Here is a 22,333-nt window from a genome sequence, read left to right on the forward strand (position 1 = left end):
CACTACTTCATAATATTTTTTATGTAAAAATATATTTCTTTTATATAAAAACATAAATATGTCATATTAAAAAAACTAATTACAATAAAAATGTTTTCTTTTTAACGTAACTACCCAATTCAATTTAGAAAAAACGTTTCTCGTGTTTGAGTTGGGGAGTAGTGCCATTACAATATACATTGGGTAAAGAAAAGAAAGAAATTTTTTATTTATAAAGTAAGAAATAAACAAAATGTATAAAGCATGATAACAAAAGTATGGATAGTGAAAATACACTAAAATAGCAGTTACTAAATTAGATACACAGTAAATGTAAATAATTTTTAGAATATATTTAGATTTTATTATTATGAATACATTTATTTACATTTAACATTAATTTAAGAATCGCAGTAAAATAAAAATAATATTATTATTATATTATATCTATGTTTTTCTTAATTTAGCCTGTTATTTTCGCTCTTCGATATCATATGCCTGTTCCCAAGGACACATTAATAGAGGGGGGGTTAGTCCCAAAAACTTCTAATAAATTTTCTACCCCCCCTCCTTTCCCTTGCAGAATCCCCCCGTATGAATGCTATAGCTACGCCCCTGCCTGTTCCAATGACCACCCTCCCGTCCCTTTTCTTTTGATGATGATGACATAGCTTATTACTACTTTATTACGATGACGATAATTAGGAAATATTTTTGTTTACCTATTGTTGCAAATAAATGACCGCCCTACAGGGTGGAGTGGACCAACAATGGCTTCACTTAGTTTAGTATGACGGCGTTAATTTTTCACTCTTTATCCGCTTTGGGCCTTGCCTTTTCAATTCCCAGCCGTGATTAATGTCCGCCCCGGAGCCCTGGGCGCTACCCCTCCCCCCTCCACTCACCCCACTGCATCCCACTTCCTGCTTCCGGTGGGCACGCCTCACAAAGCCTATCAAATAATTAAATGGCTCTCAGTGGCCCGCGGGACTTTGTGGCAGTGGCGAAACGTGATTCTTCTTCTCATTGTCACTAGCAAAAATATATACACATCTATTTACCTTCCTATACAAAGTACAATGATGATGAAAATTCTATTTTCCTAGAAATGTAGTATAAATCTATATTTCTGTGTATAAAAAGAACAGTGTCCGGTGTGGGTTTGTTTTTTTAATACAAATCTACAGGTTTATTGCGAGATTGATGAAATTTTGCACACTTGACCTTCAAAACATAATGAAGGGCTACATGTAATTTCGAAAACCACTTCCACCCTCTATTCCCATCCCAGAGAAGAATTTCAAGTGAATCAGATACTAGAGTCGGGCTATGTCAAGAGTCAGAATAATAGAAGAGTATGTATGAGACGATGTATGAATGTGAATGAGGCAAGGAGTGTGTGCCAAGACTGAGTTGTGTGGAGGTCCGTCTTTTCTGCCAACCCCCGCGGGAAACGGCGTGATGGTTAGTTAGTTAGTTAGAGAAGAATTTTGAGACGTCTCGATGAAATTTTGCACACTTGACGTTCAAAATAAGAGGAAAATTACTGTCTACATCTGATTTCGATAAACTGTGTCTAAAATCCGGCAACGCCGTGAGCTTCAGCTAGATATAAATTAATAAATTATTTATTCCCTTCCAGTGGGCAATACTTCAACATAATCTGAAGATTATTAGTTCCATAGTTTCCATTCCAAAAGTTTAAAATTGTAATTTAAAAAAAAAACATTTCGTTTATAAAAATTCCAATAATTTTGTTCTGAAATATCACGAGACGGCCCTGAAACGTTGGTATGTGTATTGCATAATACATATATCACTTCTGTGGGTATTGTCGGGAGCGGAGAGGCTTACACTCGAAGTTTAGTGCCCGCTCCTGAATATATCATCCCCTATAGATAATTCTACTCCTAGACCCTTAAGAATTTTCAATCAAATACGTTTACTGACATGCATAAAAATTTAGCAAAATTCATGGTGTGAAATGTTATGGTTTGACGAAAAATATTAAAATATATCGTTGTACCTATTGAATATTTAAGGCTGACATTACTCGTTACGGAAGGTTAGGAGTTTAATATTTTGAATGGAGTTGAAAAGTTAAAGAAATTGAAATTGTTACACTTTATCTGGAGGTTTATGATAGAATTACGTTAGTTTTTGGTAATTTTATTAAGGTACCAAAAAATACTCTAAAACGTCCCTTATTTTAGTGCTATGAATACCCATTTCAGGTGCTCTAGATTGATAAAATTGTGAGCCATCTTGCCCGCTTTACGTGATATTCTTACGTAAAATAATAACATTTATTTTATTACTTACCGATCCCGTGCAGGCGCAATTGGAGCAGTCCGCTCCAGCTACCGAATTGTCAAGGCACAAAGGAGATGATAATACCTAACACGTAATACAGCGCCCTTGAGATTTTTACTAGCGCTAGGCGCCTTTTCGCTCTGTGCTGAACTAACTCCTAGGTGATATTTCGTAAAAATAGAGTTTCTAAATTTTCCAATCACGTCCGTAGCTACCTAAATATTCTCCCATTGCCTACATATTATTGTAATGGTTTAGTGCAGAACTGAGATCAGCACCTATAAAGAAATATGTTCTTGATACAAGTTTTTAATTATTTCGGCAACAATATTCAGATCATTTTATATTTTGAACAAAAGTTTAACATTGTCTGGGAAAATTGTTCGAAACTACTTGAAACAATATTATTCCCTATTGCGACGTTTACCATTGGGAAAATAATATGAGAAACTTGAATTCTCTCGGTGTGACGCGGTACACGGCGTCACGTGTTCTCCTGACGTCATTCCCTCTCGCGTAGAGGGTGGGGAGTGGGGGGTGATTGGGGGAGAGGAAGGGGCAGGGTTGGAAAATGTCGCACAAGTTATTTACGAAAAACTCTTATCAAATGCAATGAAAGCCTCTTTTGTTAAATAATTCGCTGAATTTCGTATAAGAGCGGAACCCATTAATTAAACGACATTACAGAAAAGGCTTTTTCAGTCATTTTTCTGTACAACCTTATTTCGACGTTGACATTTATTTCTTTAAACGCAGTTTATACAGCTCGCTCGTTTGGCTCGTGTTATAATAACGAGCAGGCAACACGGGACTCGCTGCCTACAAAAATACAATCACAAAACTAAATATTCCAATACGATTTCATCCACAGATGAATAAATTGCTGGCCGCTTCTTATCGCTGGAATTCAATTTACAATTATCCCTTAAAATATCGTAAAACGTCGAGACAATGGTTTAGAATAAAAATGTACTCGTAACAGGGCAAGTCCGAAAGCTCCCTAATGATTGCTGGTCACGCCAAGTTAGTAGGCTGGAATGTCCGCTGTTCACCCGTCCACAGCTTTACCGCGTTAGGCCGCCGCCTATCTACTCTTCACATCTGAGGCCTTTCTTTGTCAAGGTTACAAGTACTTTATCAGTTTTAGTTTTAGCGCACCCTCGCCTCGTGAAAACTGTTTTCTAAATCACTTCGAATTCTACGCCTTTACGTGGAATCAATACGAAAATAATAAGCCAAGAACAGGTAGTTGGTTCTTAAGTATTCTGTACCTGTTTTCTTCCCTGAACACTGTGTTTCATTCAATGACATTAGGCGCTCAAGTCTCAACATTATTCCTATTAAATATTCTGTACATCATATTATTGTACCACCAGCCACCCCCACTGCCTCCCCCTACCTGCCACCCGCCCCGATGTGTGTGAAAGCTCGCTCGCCCCTTCGATATCGTAGATTCCGTATGTTTAAGTGTAAGTCCATCGCGTGCCACGGAGCGATCTTTTCAAGATTTATAACCATCGAACGTGTAGAACTTTCTATTCTGGAAACCGAAATATAAATATTTTAGGCAGGAATCCAGATACGAAAATTACGTCTATCGATTGGAAATAATTGACAGATAGTTCTAAGTGATTTTCTAAATGGGCATAATAAAACAAACATGCTAACCGCATAAAGCGAGCGGTGTTTTCAGGCATCAACAATCTGTTTCAAGGTTGTTTCATCGATTTGTTACTCTTCGGTTCACGCTCCGTCCTCGATATACCATAGGGAAAACAATCCTTATTCTATAGTCCTCGAGCGCGTAGCTATCTTTGATAGCATCGGGAGGTTATTCAGTCGTACGTAATAAAGATTATGCGAGAAAGTCGTAAAACTGTAAAGCACGATGCATTCTCTGCATAGTTGTAATGCTTTCATTTGACAACATGTACAGAAGATAGAATAAATATCTCGTGGAATAAGCCATTATTCGTTTCCATTCTTCAGATCTAGTTTTGTAATTACCTCGTATACAAAGGTAGGCTGGAGAATTATTCGCTTCTGCCATATCGGCCACTTTATTATTTGGCATTTCCCAACAAACATGGTGGATTAAGTGTTTTTATAGCAATAAAACGATCACTCGGTTCGTTTCGGACAGATGTACAGCCTAATTTCTGTAATAAGTGCCATATTCAGTTCTTTGCTAGCTACAACCTACAATCATTTTATCATTTCTCTACAAATATGTCCAGATGGTTTGATCTTTGGAAATATATTAATATAATTTAGTGTTTAAAGATTTGTTGTTTTTTAAGTAATATATCTTAAAGAAATATCTTGTTTTAGATTATTGTTTTATTTCTGTTTTAAAGATTAAATATGGTTATTATTTTAGTTTTTATTGATATAAAGATGTTAAAAGAAAACACCCGTTAGTCGTTAGTTTATCGACACTTTTTGCCGTATTTTGTAAATTTCTTATCTTTGTTCACTGTGAAATCTTAGAAAAACGCATGGTAGGCCTGATATTAAAAATACTTTATAAAACTCGCGTACCTTATTTGATTTCCAGTGCGCCCCTGGAGACAATATTTGCTGTGGTGTTTTTTTATATGAATCCATTGGGATTCCTCCCAACCATCCCTCACCTCCCGCTCCCGCCCAGCGTCCGGCGCCCTATTGGAGAACAATAACTCTTCCGCCCGACAGCCAGACAATAAAACAACCCCTTCTCCCGCGGCGGGAAATCCCAGTGTCTTGGGATGATTGATTTGAAACTGTCAAAGAATTCCCAGGTCAAGTACTTGGCAGTAGATACACTTACATTAATTCCTTACATTTAACATTTTACGTCTCGATGTATTTCAGTTTCATAGTCAAACGTCGACATAGTAGGATCCTCACAGCTGAAATCTGGCTAATTACAAGTAACCTTAAACTAGTTCGCCAGTCGTCAGTAGCAAAGCAAAGGCCGGCACTCAGCACTGGTACATACTGGGGCTAGTGCTGTGCTACGGTGACCGGATATATCATCAAAATGATAATTCATCACATCTTTAAAAAGTTATATTAAGTCTGTTAAGTAGGTTGGGTTAGGTTAAAAAAAATTTCATCGTTTTGAATGACTTTATATCACTTTTTAAAAGTGTGTTGAATAGTCACTGTGTTGAGTTAGCATGGAACCCTGTGCTAGTGGTAGGCCGAGGTCACCTTTATTTACGATCCGACAGCCGACGGCCAACACCCAAGGAGCTATTTAAATAATCTAGCCTTATCCGTAGATTACTTCATTTAGAGCCCTGTATTGTTATTTTCCCTCGTAATGCACATAACTATTTGTAAATTACTTACTAAATACTTAGGTACATCATTATTATGCGGGCAGATTTCTGCATTCCTTCCGTCTGAAAGAGTCATGAAACAGACCTGAAAGAGTCTGGCTGACAAGGACAAAGGGCAGTGGGCACTCTCAAACGCATCTGCCAACAATACCAGGATAAACCTCATCCCGTGAATTCGGTCGTACCAAACGTAGCGAACCATCAGGGATAACTTATGGCAGAACTTTTGGTTATCCAATAGGCTCTGGCAAACGTACACTTTGAAGCGGATCATTCTATTCGTTCACTTCTACTGTTTTTCAGTTTGTATTTCGCGGCGGTACCACGCGCCACTCCAGGCTGTCGCGCAGAAAAGTCCGAAAGTAAGGTAACGGTTATTCGCGCAGTCTGATCTGGCGGCGAGACTTTTCTGCGCGGTGGTCTGGAGCGGCGCGTGGTACCGCCCCGAAATACAAACTGAATTAAATTAGTTACACCTGAATAACAGATTGCATTGCAAAATAAATCAGTAATATTAGTATATCTGAACATGGTTCTGATGAAATACAAGATTCGTGCAATATCACAGTAACTGATATGGTATCAATTGTGTTTGAAATGCCATCACGAGTTACTTTTCCTGTTTGGAATAAATGTTATGGAAAATGCAGCGAAATCATTTTCCCTTCATATACGTAATTTAATATTATTCTTGCTCATGCATTCAAGGCCGCGCTCGCTATAAATTATAATTCTCTCACAATTAGATTTAATCAAATCAAATGATAGGTAGGTACTACGCAACCTGGCTAAATGCGCAATATATTATTAACACATTCTATATTCTTTTTTTTTTTTTTTTACAGTAATACCGCACAAGAGTCCCAACTGCTCCCGTCTGGAGCCAGTGAGACTATGGCATCCCCAATTGGGGTATGTTGTGAGGCTGAGGGTATTGGGTAGGGGAGGGAGATGGGGAAGAGGAAGGTGGGGAAGTACCTGGCTATTCAGATCTGGTCACCAAACACGGCTAAAGCCATTTCAAGCAACGTTTCAATTCTGAATGGTGGTCTTACACCAGGGCGATACTGAGAGTATCTTCCACTCTGGAACGTGCCGCAAATATACTATATATTATTTTAAATTAATTAATTGTGAAATAACACAAATTAATCAAATAAAATGTATTTGCGTACGCCGGGTTCGAACCCGCGACCTTCGGATCTGTAGTCAAAAGCGTATACCACTAGACCACGCATAAATGGGTATATTAAATGTGAAAACGGCTTCAACTAATATGCATATTATATACCTGCTTATCTAACTTTTCTGATCAAAAAATAATAAATCCTGTGTGAAGATTTTGACTTAGTGGAATCTATTTCTTACGACTAACCTAAGAAAAAAAACGTATTGCATTATGTAGGTAAATTATGAATAATTAAATAAGTATTATTCTTATCCTGATTTTTTTTATTAACCAATATATACATATAATACATAATTAATCAATAAATATATAATATTAGTGGTAACAATACCTCCCTAATTGAGAAATTCTCGTGTTTATTTTTGGGGTATCACGCCGTGTTTCGCGACCGCCTACTTTAGCCAACGTTTCGGACAGCGTTACAGTGTACATTATTATTACATTGCATTATATATACCTACATATTTATTTTTATTAACAGAGTGATCGATAGAATTTAATAAATAATACTTGTTGATAGAAATAAGTAAGAACATCAGTAAGTGTACAGCAGACAGAGTTAATATTAAGTATATATACCAACTGTCCAATGACGGTGTACAACAATATGTTATTTCAAATGATCTGCATAAGGGTAAGTATATTATATACAGGGTTTTCCAATAAGAGGTGTTATTTTGAATAGCCCGCTATTTCGGTATATGTTACTTTTGAAGCTGTCATTATTTGACATTTGACAAGTAGAAACTACGCCATTAATCAAAATGGAACGATACACGCTTCAACAACGCATTGAAATTGTTAAAATTCACTTGAGTGAATCAAATGCAAATCATCTTAAGTCATGAGGCCCATTTCCACCTCGGTGGCTTCGTCAACAAGCAAAATTGTCACATCTGGGGCTCGGAAAACCCAAGAGTTAATGTTGAAAAGCCTCTATATCCTCAACGTGTGACTGTTTGATGCGGTTTATGGTCCGGCGGAGTCATTGGACCTTACTTTTTCGAAAATGAGGCTGGAGCAACAATTACGGTGAATGGATTGCGTTAACGAGAGATGATTAATGATTTTTTATGGCCGGAATTGGATGGTATTGATCTGGACAACGTTTACTTTCAACAAGACGGCGCTACGTGCCACACAAGCAACGAAACCATTGATCTTTTACGGGAAAAGTTTCTTTGAATATCAAAATAACACCTCTTATTGGAAAACCCTGTATATCCCAAGCTGTTAATTAATACCTCTCTAATTGAGAATAACTTGTGTTTAGGGATGGAGTGTCGTCTGGAGTTTTTAACATTAAATAATTTTAGGAAAACTATTTACATATATGTACAGAATAACAAATGTCTATACTCTAAATCTTGAAAAATTAAAATAAATATTTTACAGAAAATAAATTAAAATAAAATTCCTGTGTGCATATATACATAAATTTTTAACCCTGTTTTTTTTATACAGTTCATAAAAATTATAATTTTTTTCAGCTTGTATTTCTTTATGTTGTTTTATATAATTCTGTATTGAACTTAATCAACAGTATATAAGAAGGTTAGGAAAACGCACAAATCATTAAAATAACCCAAACTAAACCTTAAAAACTTATTTTGTGCCTGTTTACTTAAACCTCCGACTGCAAACAAACATTATGAAGACGATGTAAAAACAACTTGAAACTAAATACAAAAGTTTAAAGACTACAGGCCGCCTCAGAACAGGAAACCCTAGCGAGGACTATGATTTTTTTAAATTTATACTTACTTACATCACGTACAAACTTTGCAATTGCAACAAAAAATAGTTTTCTCCATTTGATAATTAAGTGTTGGTTTTTTAAAGAGTCTTGGCATCCATCGGAATTCGACGAGTTTATCAAATATTGCGAAATACATTGGATATCTCAATGGCGAAATAAAGAATTACTGTTTTATCAACATGTCCATATTATAACTACTTAGATACATCTTTCGGCCAGAAGAACCACTATTTCCATGCTATAAAATTATATAATGCCCTTCCTATTGAAATTAAAAAAACACCAAGGATAGAGAAAAGTTTAAAAAGGACATCAAATTATGGCTAACTAAACATGAAGATGAGGAAATCATTAAGTTTATGAAGTAACCCCAACGCAACCTACAGACAACAAACATAAATACTTTTTGCTTAATATATTTTATATTTTTGTGGGAACCAACAAATTAGAAGATGAGGAAATCATGACCAACACAAATACAATAAACTACAGTCCGCCTCGGAACAGGAATACCTAGTGAGGAGGACTGAGAACAAACAACATCACTTTATATCTTGTTTTTACTTAATATTGTATCATTTTTACATTACATTATATTGCCGTTAAATAAAAAAAAAATTAAAAAAATAAATAAAATAAAAACATAATAAAAAAACCTTATGGGCGTTCATAAATAATTACTATCCATTTGATGCAATGACATTCGCAAGCTTGTCCGCGACTGACGCGACAGCTCGTCACAGCGCAAGTTTGGGCGGTAAATGCAGCGTCATCTCTCAACAAGCAAACCATCTAATTTCAGCCATTTTTCAAATCATAAGATTACTTAATAATTTCTCAAAACAACACTTACACAAGTGATGTAAATAAGGTCATCATAAACAAACCACTCATGATGTCATGCATGTCATGTACCTAATGTCAAATACATAAGTCAAATATAATTATTTAAGTAGATGTCAAAAACAACGAAATACAGTGTATATATTGAAAAATAAAATCAGTGTGGAATTTTATAAAAAATATCGATATATTTTAAGATGGATCATTTTTAAGTAGTGACGTCACAAGGTAAATACACGGATTTGTTTATTTTAAAAACTCGTGTATCCACGTGTTATTTTTCAAGTCATTATAAAATGCTTGCAAGTTGCCTATTCGGGTACGCGGAGAAAACTTATACAAAATATTGCTCATTTATTAAGAATCTCCTCATATTATTTGTATGACTTTAAAGAATGAATTGACATGTTTCCTAATAAATTTGCAGTATAACACGAATGTGTTATCGCGACGTCGGAAGTGTTAAGTGCAAATTCTAATTCTAATAGTTTCGCATTTCGTCATTGTATATTATCAGGACAAACGCAGGTGCATGTGAACACGTATTCCGATATGTTATGAATGTACTAAAAGTTTATTAGGAAACGACCTTTAATCCCGTTTTCAAGATAATTTTAATCAGCAATACTCACTATACAATATTTTGAATTATTTATTACCACTGGCAACAGTATTGCGTAGGAAAAAATATAAGTGCACGCCTTTTGTATACGTCTTTTGAAAGATAAATCTACATATAGTAAGTACATCGGGACAGAGCGTGATACAACATGTCAATCTAATTCTGATTACCTTCCCTTCGTGTATCGGACAGTTGTGGCTGTGGTAACCCTCGTCACTCTTGTCGTCTTGTCAACCGTCCACTGCTCTTGGAATAGAAATAGAAGGAAGTTACGACGCTAATTATTGGATTACTTGTAAAATCTGCCCCCAACGTGTATCTACCCTTGTTTTTCAGATTTTCCAATCACCAGACTTATGCTAGCTTTACACCATCCTTTATTTCATACCGATTCCCATATCGGGACCCATAAAAAAATCTTCACGTGATCATTATTTTCATACCTACGATTTTACACAAATAGTTCTTCGTTTTAATATTTATCGTAATGATTTTCATAATTTGCCTTTTCAAACTTGCCTACCTGAAACCGCCAAAACACGACAGCGCATAGGCTAAAGCAATATCTACCACAACAATTTCTAATTGATAAAAGTATATTATAATATAAAGTTAACACACATAAATGTTCTTCATTCTATGAGTTAACAGTACATTAATTTCTCGTCTATGATTTCCTTAAAACATACATGAATTATCAAACATACACGCGAAATTCACAATACCTCTCAGTAATATACATTAACAATCAGTAATAAATACATATTGTAATCTTTTTATTAATATTTAAAATATAAAACTGAAAAAACATTTAACGTGATATAGTTACGTAAAACAATGAGAGATGACAGAGTCAAATAACGTCCGCCATCTTTAACTGCACGAAAATTGCTACTAACAACCATGTACCAACTACCAAAATAGAACACGTCCATTTTCATCCCGAATCGCTAGGAATAGACAATCTTGATGAAAAAAGGATATTGTAAAGCAGGCAAGAGCTATTGATTGAATAATAATAAAGACCACTTTTTATAATCTTTTACAGAATTAACTATTCGAGAAAAATAATGTTATTCCAGTGCTACGAAAATTCCAAATCCAGGTGTGTTATTGTGGCTTTGTCACCGCTGGGATTTCAATTGATGATAGGCAGCATGTTTGATTCGGGGACTAGTTTTACTGGCCCATATAGATAGAATAGATTTGACTTCCTTAACCTTTCTTGACATTTCTCCACCTGTCGTGTTGCTCCCACGTCTCCCCGTGGGCGAAGGTCTGACATTTAACCCTTGTTCCTACGATATATATTTTATTCATTCGCCCACGGGATGTTTTTTCACGGAAAAGGCGGTGAGGGTAGTTGGAAAGTACGTGGCTACTAATATCTAGACACTAAATATAGCTGAAGCCGTTGACCGCTCCCTGACAGGTCACACTTAAATTCGGATAATCACACTTAATACTGGATATATATGTTTTATTATTTATCTTGGTATTTGCTGATTTTACGCCCAATCCTGTGTGATGGCGGTACGTTTTGACGTCACGCGTACCCCGCCAGATTTCGATCGTTTTGGCGGGCTATGAAATATTATAATTTTAAAAATTGATTTTATCGATCACAATAAAAAGAATAAAAATACATTAAAACAAAGTATTAGTATTTAATTTTGGAGGGGTGTTAAAATTATTAATTACAAAAATTGCTAGAATTCCTTATTTCTTTATATTTATTGTGTGTATGTAAATCTATCAAATTTAATTGATTTGGAATCACGATCAGTAGGCTCAGAGCCAAGGAGCGAGAAGTCAATCAATTAGAAATGGTAGTTTTAAATATCCAATCATAAATATTATTATTGATCATTCGTAGAAAGTCAATATTTCGACTTTGAATTTTTTATTTAGTTTGACCTGCTTGTCAAACTTGGTATCAAAATTATGTGTGTATATTTCAATTTTGTCTACTGTCTATCTGTAGACAGAACGTAGCGAAGTCCTTGTCAATATTATGGTGCCCACCGTTCTGAAGGAAGAATTATCATCGAGTTGGTGACAGTTTTTTGGACATGTTCCTTATTCGAAATTAAAAAAAAATCTTTTTTCATATTTATGTTTTATAATTAAGTATATCGGTTGGTATTTAAGTATCTGCTTACAAATCTTACGATTTTAGCGGAAATTTTGATTTTGATTTATTAAATAAGGAAAATTAGACACATTTTTTGACACGAGACCTACTTTTCACAGAACTACTGATATTAGATATTGTACACGCTTTCCGTTCTAAGAATACTAAACTTATAAAATTCCCGATAATTTAATTATATATACTCACTTTGATGCTATATGTATTTATGCTTTTTATTTTTTACTTTTTAATATGTCTTGTATTTTTTATTATTTTTAAATTTTATTATATTTAAATCTTTTGATATATTCTTTCAAATTATTTTAATGTATTCCACATAAACACTAACTTGCACATATTAAATATCAAAAGTATTTTTTTTAGTATTAGTGCATTGATTTCGTTAATTGAATTTATGTATAAATATATATTTTTTTAATTGCATACTACAAATATTCTCTTAAACTATGTACTCCTTATTTTCTTTTAAATTATATATTTTTTATAATTATTTTAATTTCTTCAATATTTGTACTGTATTGTATATAATCAACCACCACAACACGGGCATATTTGCCTAGTTGGTTGTCTTAACCAGAGATGTGCTTTATTTCAAATAAATCCATTTCAAATGGAAATGCAAAATGGGTATTTTCCATTTTGCATTTTATGTGCTTTTCTCAATGTATTTTCCTTTTTAAATGCTTTTTTGTAACATTCTTCCTACTATCTCCACTCGTCTTTTTTTCATAAGCCTCAAATATCAGTCGGTCTTCAACTTCGCGATGAGAGATAATTTACATTTGTCAAGTTGCTCCCTGGTAGGGGCCCTGGCAATTGAGTGATACCATTACAAAAAATATTGATTCAAATACTGAACATGGGGCCATGACGCTGTAATATTAAATGTTAGATAGCAGTTTCTGTGTTTTTACGTTGGCAACATTAGTCCCGCGGAAATTTTTTTTGATTTCATAATCTGTAGTCGTTGTGTTTTTGAATTTAACATCATGTAATATGTTTGTTCTACATTGATGTCCATTATTAAATGAAAAAATTCTTTAAAAATTCTATAATTGTTTGACCTGAGAAACCATTTTGCATTTTCAATGCATTTTGAAAATAGGTATTTTGCATTTTGCATTTGAAATGCTTTTCTAAAAACCATTTTGCATTTTGCATTTTCAAATGGAAAAGTTTTGACCCTTTTCCATTTTGCATTTTGCATTTTCAAATGGAAAAGTTTTGACCCATTTCCATTTTGCATTTCAAATGGTTTTGGGTACCCATTTTGCACATCTCTGGTCTTAACATACCTAATAATTGTAATAACCTAACTATGTCAATGAATAAAGAAAATTAAAAAAAATATATATATATATTTATATGAGGCGGTTATTCTGGTCGTCTTGTTTAGTGCTCACGGTTTGTGGTGTTTTCCCGTTAGAGTTTAGTGGATATAATGTAAATATTATTGTTTACTGTGGGTAATGTATGTTTGCGTCTTGTTTGATTTGGGCGCGAGTTTTCAATTCTATAAATAACAAAAGACGTAAACATGTTCCGTCATGAGGCCGCTCCGTTTCGCCTTCCTATCCTGCCGCATATGTCTTCCCACCCATTGCCTCCGTCATAGATATAACTTATAGGTATACCTCCGTGTTCCCGGTCGTATAATATTCTTGTAGAATATTATCAGAACGAACAATTAACAATACACTCTTCCTCCTACCACATCGCATATATATTTTTTTAAACAAGCGTATGTAATATGTTAAAAATAAAGTGTTAGCTTGACTTTAATTTTTTATAAGTAGTCTTACTGAGGCAAGCTTAATCCAGTAGTTAGCCTTCCTTAAATTGATTGAACGCTCAGTCGTCCGTCACCAGTCATCACCTTTCCGTTGGAAAGAACGTAGTTGTGCATTTCAGCAGTGTTGAGCCAAAATTTCAGCTCAGCCGTTGTTCTCAATCCTACTGATCATGTGTTCATCTGATATTTTGGCTCAACACTCCTGCAATGCACAACTACTCTTTTCCCAACGCAACTCTCCGATCAAGCTAGAGAACATCTGGCTCAGTAAAAGGATTAGTTATAAAAAGTGTCAACAGAGTGAAAAATGACAGCGAAATGTCGAATATCACTCGGTTCACGCACTATTTTTCGCATTGCATATTGCCAATTTTATTATCGAATTAATATGAACAACGAAGATTGAAGATATTAATAATAATATTTATAATAGATACAGCGGGAATGAGGGGATTTAAAGTAGGATAATATCGAGTGTACCGATCTCATGCGTGGGACTCGGTACTCAGTAACATCACGCAACAGCGAACATTAAACGTTTAACCTTTTAAAATCCCTAAATAATATTAAAATGTACAAGTACGTTTTATTATGTAAATTATTATCATGAACTCGTAGAACAGTTAAGAATATTTCAATCTTTCATGATTTTAATAATTTGACATTTAGAATTAAAGGTTATGTAGTGGGATGGATTTTTTTCATGGAAGTGTTTTTTCAGCAGTGGCTTTATATTAGGTTTTCAACACACATACATGTTTTTTAATTTTCTCATACCATTGTGACGATAGAATACTCATTAGAAAACTTTTTTATCTTGAATTGGTGAGTACTTATTTACTGAGACTACCGATTTTTATATAGACCAGAGGTTCCCAAACTTTTTCGCCCCATAGACCACTTGCCGAATTTTTTTTTTTCCGTAGACCCCCTGCCTGCCGAATATTAAATTTTCCTAAAACTATTAACGTCCCATGTGGCGGTATGGTTCCTCTGTATTTGCATTGTGCAGACAAGGGCGCCCTTGTGAAGTATTACACCAAATGAAAATGATCAGGATAAGCAACGGGAATTTCTTTCTGTAGCTGACCCTACAGAACTGCCCCTTAAGTTCTTTGTCAGTGCTTATTCCGGTCATTTCTTCTTGTCACATGATTTCCGATTCTTCGACGTTCCATTTCCATAGTCAAAATGTCCTCAAACTTAGTTTTTAAGTCTGTGTGAAGTACATTTAAATGTTGATAAACGTTACCCTGGACGTTTTTCAAAAACAAGTTGGAGAACTAGGAAAATTCGCGGCTTCCGATGTGCAATGTTTTGCTTCAATATATTAATTCTGACGAGAAAAGGAACGTATATCTTTGTTTATATACCTCAATTAACAGCTTTACTAAATATCAAATGATTAATTTCTCAGTCTATTAGTATTACGTAAATTGTGTTATTTGTGTTAGGTGTATTGAGTCATTTACGGAACTCCTAAATATTGAGTTGAGGTAAATGTGGGTCGGCTCGTATGTACCCCATTTGAATTTTGTGGACCCCTAAATTTTTTTCTCTAACATGGACCCCCAGCAAGCCGATATCGACCCCTGGGGGTCCATATAGACAGACCACTTTGGGAACCTCTGGTATAGACTTTTAGGTACTTTTTCGCGATTTATTGCAACTCAATTCGAGCCTACACAATAAAGAGAAAATTTACGCCTACTATTTTAATAGTATTTGCTCAGCAGGATTATTTAAGACTATCCACACAAAGTTTCAGCCTGTAATAATTTAATTTGGTAGTTACAATCGCATTACATCCACAAAGTATCAACCTGTAATATTTTAAATTGGTAGTTAAAAACGCATTACTCCCACAAAGTTATATGTGAATTTGTTTGTGCGATAATCACTGTTTCCATAAACCAATGTAAAGCTCGATTGGGTTCTTATCTGGAGAGAAAAGATTAACTTTAAAAAAATAAATTATTACAATTAATGTTAAACTTATTGTGAATTCAGATATGAGCGCATCAGCAAAATGCTGTCTGCTCAATAAATAATAATAAAGGGATAGATATTTATTCAGAATATATAATTAATAAATATATTGTAAATTATTTGGAAAACATTTGTTATATTTGTGTATTCCTTGTTTCAGATACGAGCGTCTGCTCCGGCGCGCCAAGTCGGAGGATCTGACGGAGGTTTCTGGCATCGGCTGCCTTTACCAGAGCGGCGTGGACCGCCTTGGCCGCCCCGTCGTGGTGTTCGTGGGGAAGTGGTTCCCTTTCAACAATCTCAACCTTGACAAGGTACATTACTACACTATTATTTCCTAGTCAGAGGCCTCTAAAGAGTTCATGGCAGCGGGAGAGCCCACAACCTAGCTGAACTAGTCTATATATATATATATTTTTTTTTTTTTAAAAGAAAGACAAACATTCCCGGGTTACGAATAACCTGACAATATTTGAAAATCTCCTACTACCACCACAGTAAGCTGAAAATGTTGCTTGTGTTGTGATGGAGGACTTAGCCAGCCGAGGAATTGAACACATAGAATTACATAATATAGATTATATAATCAGGTTAGGTTAGGTAAGGGGTACCCCAGGGCTCTAATTTTGGACCACTCCTCTTCCCTCCCTCCCTTCTGAAGGAACATATATAGAAATGTAAGCTCGTTTAGATGGGATGTCTACAATGCTACACATTTGTCTAGATAAAAGATTTATGGTTGGTTCGGAAACAATCATTATCATGGAGGGTGTTAATTTGTATGTTGGATTTAGAATTAAACCCATTGTTATCTTATATTGCAGTGTCTCCTGTACCTGATAGCCCTATTGGACCCCATTGTGAAGGGGGACTATGTGATCGCCTACTTCCACACCCTCACCTCGGGGGCCAACTATCCCTCCTTCGCCTGGCTCAAGGAGGTTTACAGCATACTGCCTTACAAGTTAGTACTCATAACCCATACCATCTTTCATTCTCTCAATTTTATTTTAAAAAAGTAAGTTTCTATTTAGGTCACTGAAACCCCCAGTTTGAATGAAACAAATCGGCTATCGACGATATTAATTTAGATTTTTTTACTTTTGCCACTTCAAATAATAAAGGTTCCCATAAATCGCTGATTCGCAACCCGTCAGCATTCGGTAAAATTTTATTTTTGGTTTGATCAGCTGTCAAGCATAACAGTGGTCAAAATTTGGAAATAATCCCGGAACTAAATATTTTTAAAATGTCACTGCAATTGGATTTTAAAAGGATTATGATAAATTTCACAAACACAAGATCTTAAGGAATATCTCTTCCCTCCAGATACAAGAAGAATCTCAAAGCCTTCTACATCGTCCACCCCACGATCTGGACCAAGATGATGACCTGGTGGTTCACCACATTCATGGCGCCGGCCATCAAGCAGAAGGTGCACAACCTGCCCGGTGTGGAGTACCTCTACTCCGTCATGGAGCCCGACCAGCTGGAGATCCCTGCCTACATCACGGAGTACGACATGACTGTAAGTATCTGATGCCTTCATCACTTCCACATTCCTTACTTCTTTGCATAGTGGGAGCGTTGATAGTAGCTGCTTCTGGATGCTGAGATTATTTTTAACCATTCAATGGCATCCGGTCTTGTGTTATGCAGCGTTGCAGTTCCCATTAGAGTACTGTCCACTTGCCAATGTTAATGCTGCACTAACTCCAGCCCGACCCCTCCTGCACATAGGAAGGCGTCATATGGCCTGACCGCGGCCATATAAACATGAACAGTGATACACTACACAGATGTTTGCTGGTTTTGTTTGATTTTATAGGATCTATGTGGCACTCTACGCGCTAGTGCTAGAAATGACATAGATAAAAAGGGGGGGAACTGCTTTCAGCCGGACCCCTTCTCACATAGGAACACGTCAGATGGCCCGGCACCGGCCTTAATAGTATATTGGTGTTTGCTGGTTTCGTTTAGATTTATCAATTCTGTGTGACACTCTCCGCCCGCCAATGCTAGAAATGTACGGTCCATGGACAAACAGTCTCCTCCTGCACACAGGAAGATACCAGATGGCCTGGCACCGGCCATATTAACATGCACAGTGATACCCTAATAGTATATGGATGTTTGTTGGTATTGTTAACACGTAACACGATCCACCTGCTGATATAAGAAATGACTAGTCCATAGATAAACGGCTTGCTCTATTTCTAGCCAACCCCTCCAGCACACAGAACAACATCAGATGGCCCGGCCCAGACCACATGAACAAGAACATTGATACCACAATAATATATTGATGTTAGCTGGTTTTATGCTACAAAAGCCCGGTTCATAGATAAACTGACTGCACTACTTCCAGCCAGACCCCTCCTGCACATAGGAAGACATCAGATATCCCGGCCCAAGCCACATAAATATGACAGTGATACCCCCAATATATGTATATTGATGTTTGCTGGTTTTGTTTGTATTTATCAGTTCTCTGTGACACTTTCCACCCACTAATGCTAGAAATGTCTGGTTCACAGATAAACGGGCTTCACTACTTCCAGCCAGACCCCTCCTGCACATAGGAAGACATCAGATGGCCCGGCCGCGGCCATATGAACATGAAAATGAACAGTGATACCCTAATAATAAGAAGAACAATGTTGAAGTGATAGTTTTTTATAAATTGGAGGACTGAAGATAATTAGAGTGATGTAAGCCTGATGAAATATCCGCATAGCAATATCATTCTCTAGGTGACTATAAATTAGAGTTTAAAACATTTTAGTTGTAAGGAACTTTTAAAATTGGTGGGAATTAGATTGAAACGATGAGTTGAGTTGTTGAGGTACCCCAGCTGTTACAAGATGGTGATTTTTTGATAAAAAAAATACTTTCCATGTAAATTTTTATGTGTGCCGCTTAAAATTATATTCTTTTTAATGCCTGAAAATATTATAAAGTTTACCTTCAGTTGTCTAACGTCTAACCAGAGTTTAAAGTTAAACTGTTGTTGATATTTTTAGTAAGTTACATAGAGATAAATGATTAATTATCATGCATTTTGCACTCTAATGTAAATACACTTGCAGTTGATGAAGTACTAAGTAAAGTATCACTAAACTATTCAATCTTGCAAATACGTGTTTCTTTAAATGAAACTTTAATACATTAATGTAGCTCGTAATGATTTGTTATCAACTTTCTCCGTGTCTTTCCCTAACAATACTTCTCCCTAGTTCCCTAGTTTCCTAGTGCTCTGGCTCCCCAGAACTTCCGTAATCATGTTTTCTTTACGTTTATAAATTCAACTGTAACTCTGAAAAACATATTTAGGATACAACTCAAATTACCCATTAGAAATACTACCCATAAAAAAGGCAATTACATATTTTCAAATAACAAAGGTACCGTATCTAATTACGTAATATTTTCACATTCTTTATTGTAAAATGTATAATTGGGCTTTTTTCAATATGAAAAGTCATTGTTGATTAGATTTAACAAAGCTTATGACGGGAACTACTCCCAATTAAAGTGATATAGATACATTATCCGTTGTTATTTACGATGTATCATAGTTATTATAGATTGTTGAAACTTCATTAAATATGTTAGCATTTATTAAAATATAAGCTGATGTACAGAGTTGCGTCAGTTGTGCCAACGTTTGGAACAGGTCTTCTGCAGCTGGACTGGATCTGTAGTTCTTTGTTGGACCTTCTGTTCCACTCTGAAGGCAACCAACCCATCTCGGGTGTTGCTTCACACCAACTGGTACTTTTCACTTCTCTGCATCATATTTACATCAATTGTTAATACGGCTTAGTGCTTGTGTTCAAAAAATCAATTCAAATGACTTAACAAATAAATTGTTTTCATTGATTGTCAATAATACATTATGTTATTGAAAGAGATTTAGTAATTGCATGAGTGGATGGATTACTTGAGAATAGCGACTGGATGACTAAGGGCACCCTCACCCATACTTAATACTAGATACCGTATGATTACTGATTACTAACTTGGTGGATTGTTGATTAATTGAATGTTAAACCTATTTCAAATAGTGTCTTACAACCGAATGCTAAACTTGTTAATTATTTGTAGAGTTCAATGATCATCTCTCATTAGAATATTTGTGATTTGTGACTTCTGAAACTGCCTCCACAATACGGCCAAAGTAAATACTAATAAATAAAAGAATATTAATAATACGTACAACTTCAGTATTTACTTGTATTGGCTGGCAACTCTGGCCGCTAGAGGCGCTTGTGTAGCACGGCAGTCATACATAAAATCCATTAAACTGTATGATCTTAAACTAAGCCTCACATCTCGTGCTGCTAGGAGGTGCTAGTGTAGATAACTGCCATCACAATGTTTGGGAAATGTCGAAGTTGGAGGTATTATAAACATTCTGGAGTACTTGGCCATAGTAACCGTGTGTAGGTAAGTTAATAGTTGCCTAATCCAAATTCTATTTTTAAGGTAATTTCCCTATTGATAACATTTAACATGTATTTTCATTATTAGCGTAGAAACATTTTATCTATATTATGTTATATTATTAATTATTGCTACCACTGGTTCATTGATTGAGCTCCGAGTTGTTATGCCCAGTGTACTTATTTTTACCTGAATTCATAATTTGTCCATATTTTTTGTTTGTAAGAATTTGAAAATAAAATATATACTAATTTCCCAAATTCTTTTATTTGTGTTCAGCATAAATTTCCCACTAACCTCAAAAAACGTACAATTTTTTTGATTTTCCCAACAATTATGAATAGGTATGTAATCAAATAAAATTAATTCAAAAGAATAAATCAGTTATCACAATAATGTTTCCAAGCATTGATTTATAAAATTCCTAAATCACGGAGCGATTACGACGCTGCCTATGTTGCTATCTGCTAGCAAACAGTCACATAGAGCTGCTAAGGAGGTAGTTGCAAGTGAAAAGAAATTAGTTAAGCGGCATCCTTTTTTATTATTTATTTAACCTTTTATAAAATTACAAATAAAAATATAACACAAACAAAATAAAGGTATAACAAAACAGAAAATTTCCAATAAACAACTCTTTTTTCGTTGTTTGTCAATAATACGGTAATCTGTTTACATAAAATATATATTGTTATCATTCTTAATTTTAATTATTCTACCATAATAATAGGTAATAACAATGACAGAATTCCAGAAAATATTATGATTTTTTTTTATGCAGTTGACACACAAAGTAGTGTAATCAAGCTTTAAAGTAGTGATGCAACGGAAGTGTCTTAACGGAAGCAGAAACGGAAACAGATGTCAAAAGTAAATCTTAGCGGAAGCAGAAGCGGAAGCGGAAGTGTTAATACTATGAAGAAAAAGCACAATTTTATTTTTTAAGATTTTTTTAATTAAATTTGTATTTTGTACTTCTAGTACTCGAAATTAAACAGTGGTAAATTATATTTTATAAAAAGTAATTTAGCTGCTTTTTCACCTTTGAGTCTGTTGATGAAAATGAAAGTTTGAAAGCATCATCTAACTTCTCATACTCTCCAAACTGTTCGGCATGAATCGATTTTAGGTGACTCTTTAAAGCTGTAGTCGTGCGACCTTTTCGCGAATACACTTTTTCACAGAGTTTGCATTTGGCACTTAAGTCATCAATCAATAGTTCCAAACGGAAATTGTTTTTGGTTTCATGATTACACTAAACACAACATTAATAAGTAGAGTAGAATAACGGAAGATTTACTAAACGTCACGACTGTCACGAGGTGCGCTGATGCGCAGAATCATAAATAAACCCAGTGTTGCCAAAATACATAAACTATAAACAAACGAACTCATTACGACATGTTTGTGTCCCGCCCCCTGTCCAGTCTTCCCCGCGCCCCCCGCCTCCGCGCTCCTCGCTGTATTCTCCGTTTAGAGTTCTATTATAAAGTTTGCGGAACCAGAAACGGAAACGGAAGTGAAAAACTTGCGGAACTTCTGCAGAAGCGGAAGCGGAAGCAGAGCTCTGTTGCATCACTACTTTAAAGTACAATATAGGTTAAATTTGTAAAAAAAAAATAATTAAAACACTTGAATTATTGTACTTACATCAAAATTAACCCCGCAACAAAATGCGCATATGATGACAAAAAAATATTGTGGGGAATCCAGCACCGAGTGAGCAATACCCCACACAAAAAAGAATTGGCATACCATGACTTGTAAGTAGGTAGAAGTGTGAAATACTAGGGAACAGATGTTTGGAATAAGTATTTATTGTTATTTGTACAAGTAGTTCCAATTATCAAGACGAGCTAGTATGACTCACCATAAATCAACAAATCACAACTCATCTCTAGGCCCGACACATAAATAACC

At 35.3% G+C, this 22,333-nt stretch overlaps 1 protein-coding gene across 4 annotated transcripts in view; it reads left to right on the forward strand.

Annotated features, from left to right (window-relative positions):
• The window catches only part of Gdap2 (ganglioside induced differentiation associated protein 2), a 213,550-nt gene extending 192,877 nt beyond the window's left edge, over positions 1–20,673 (forward strand). For 3 of the 4 annotated variants that reach the window (XM_089632499.1, XM_089632500.1, XM_089632501.1), the window contains exons 9-12: positions 16,128–16,281; positions 16,792–16,931; positions 17,297–17,495; positions 18,188–18,438. In XM_089632499.1, coding sequence (XP_089488625.1) covers positions 16,128–16,281; positions 16,792–16,931; positions 17,297–17,495; positions 18,188–18,241 — 547 coding nt within the window. In that variant the 3' untranslated portion in view covers positions 18,242–18,438. Of the gene's footprint in view, positions 1–16,127; positions 16,282–16,791; positions 16,932–17,296; positions 17,496–18,187; positions 18,439–18,504 lie in introns of those variants that run through there. The other variant, XM_089632502.1, reaches the window with a different exon arrangement.
• The last annotated feature ends 1,660 nt before the right edge of the window (positions 20,674–22,333 follow it).

The sequence above is a fragment of the Hesperophylax consimilis genome, chromosome 6 (assembly GCF_061612785.1).
Source record: "Hesperophylax consimilis isolate HC1 chromosome 6, BYU_Hcon_1.0, whole genome shotgun sequence".
NCBI lineage: Eukaryota > Metazoa > Arthropoda > Insecta > Trichoptera > Limnephilidae > Hesperophylax > Hesperophylax consimilis.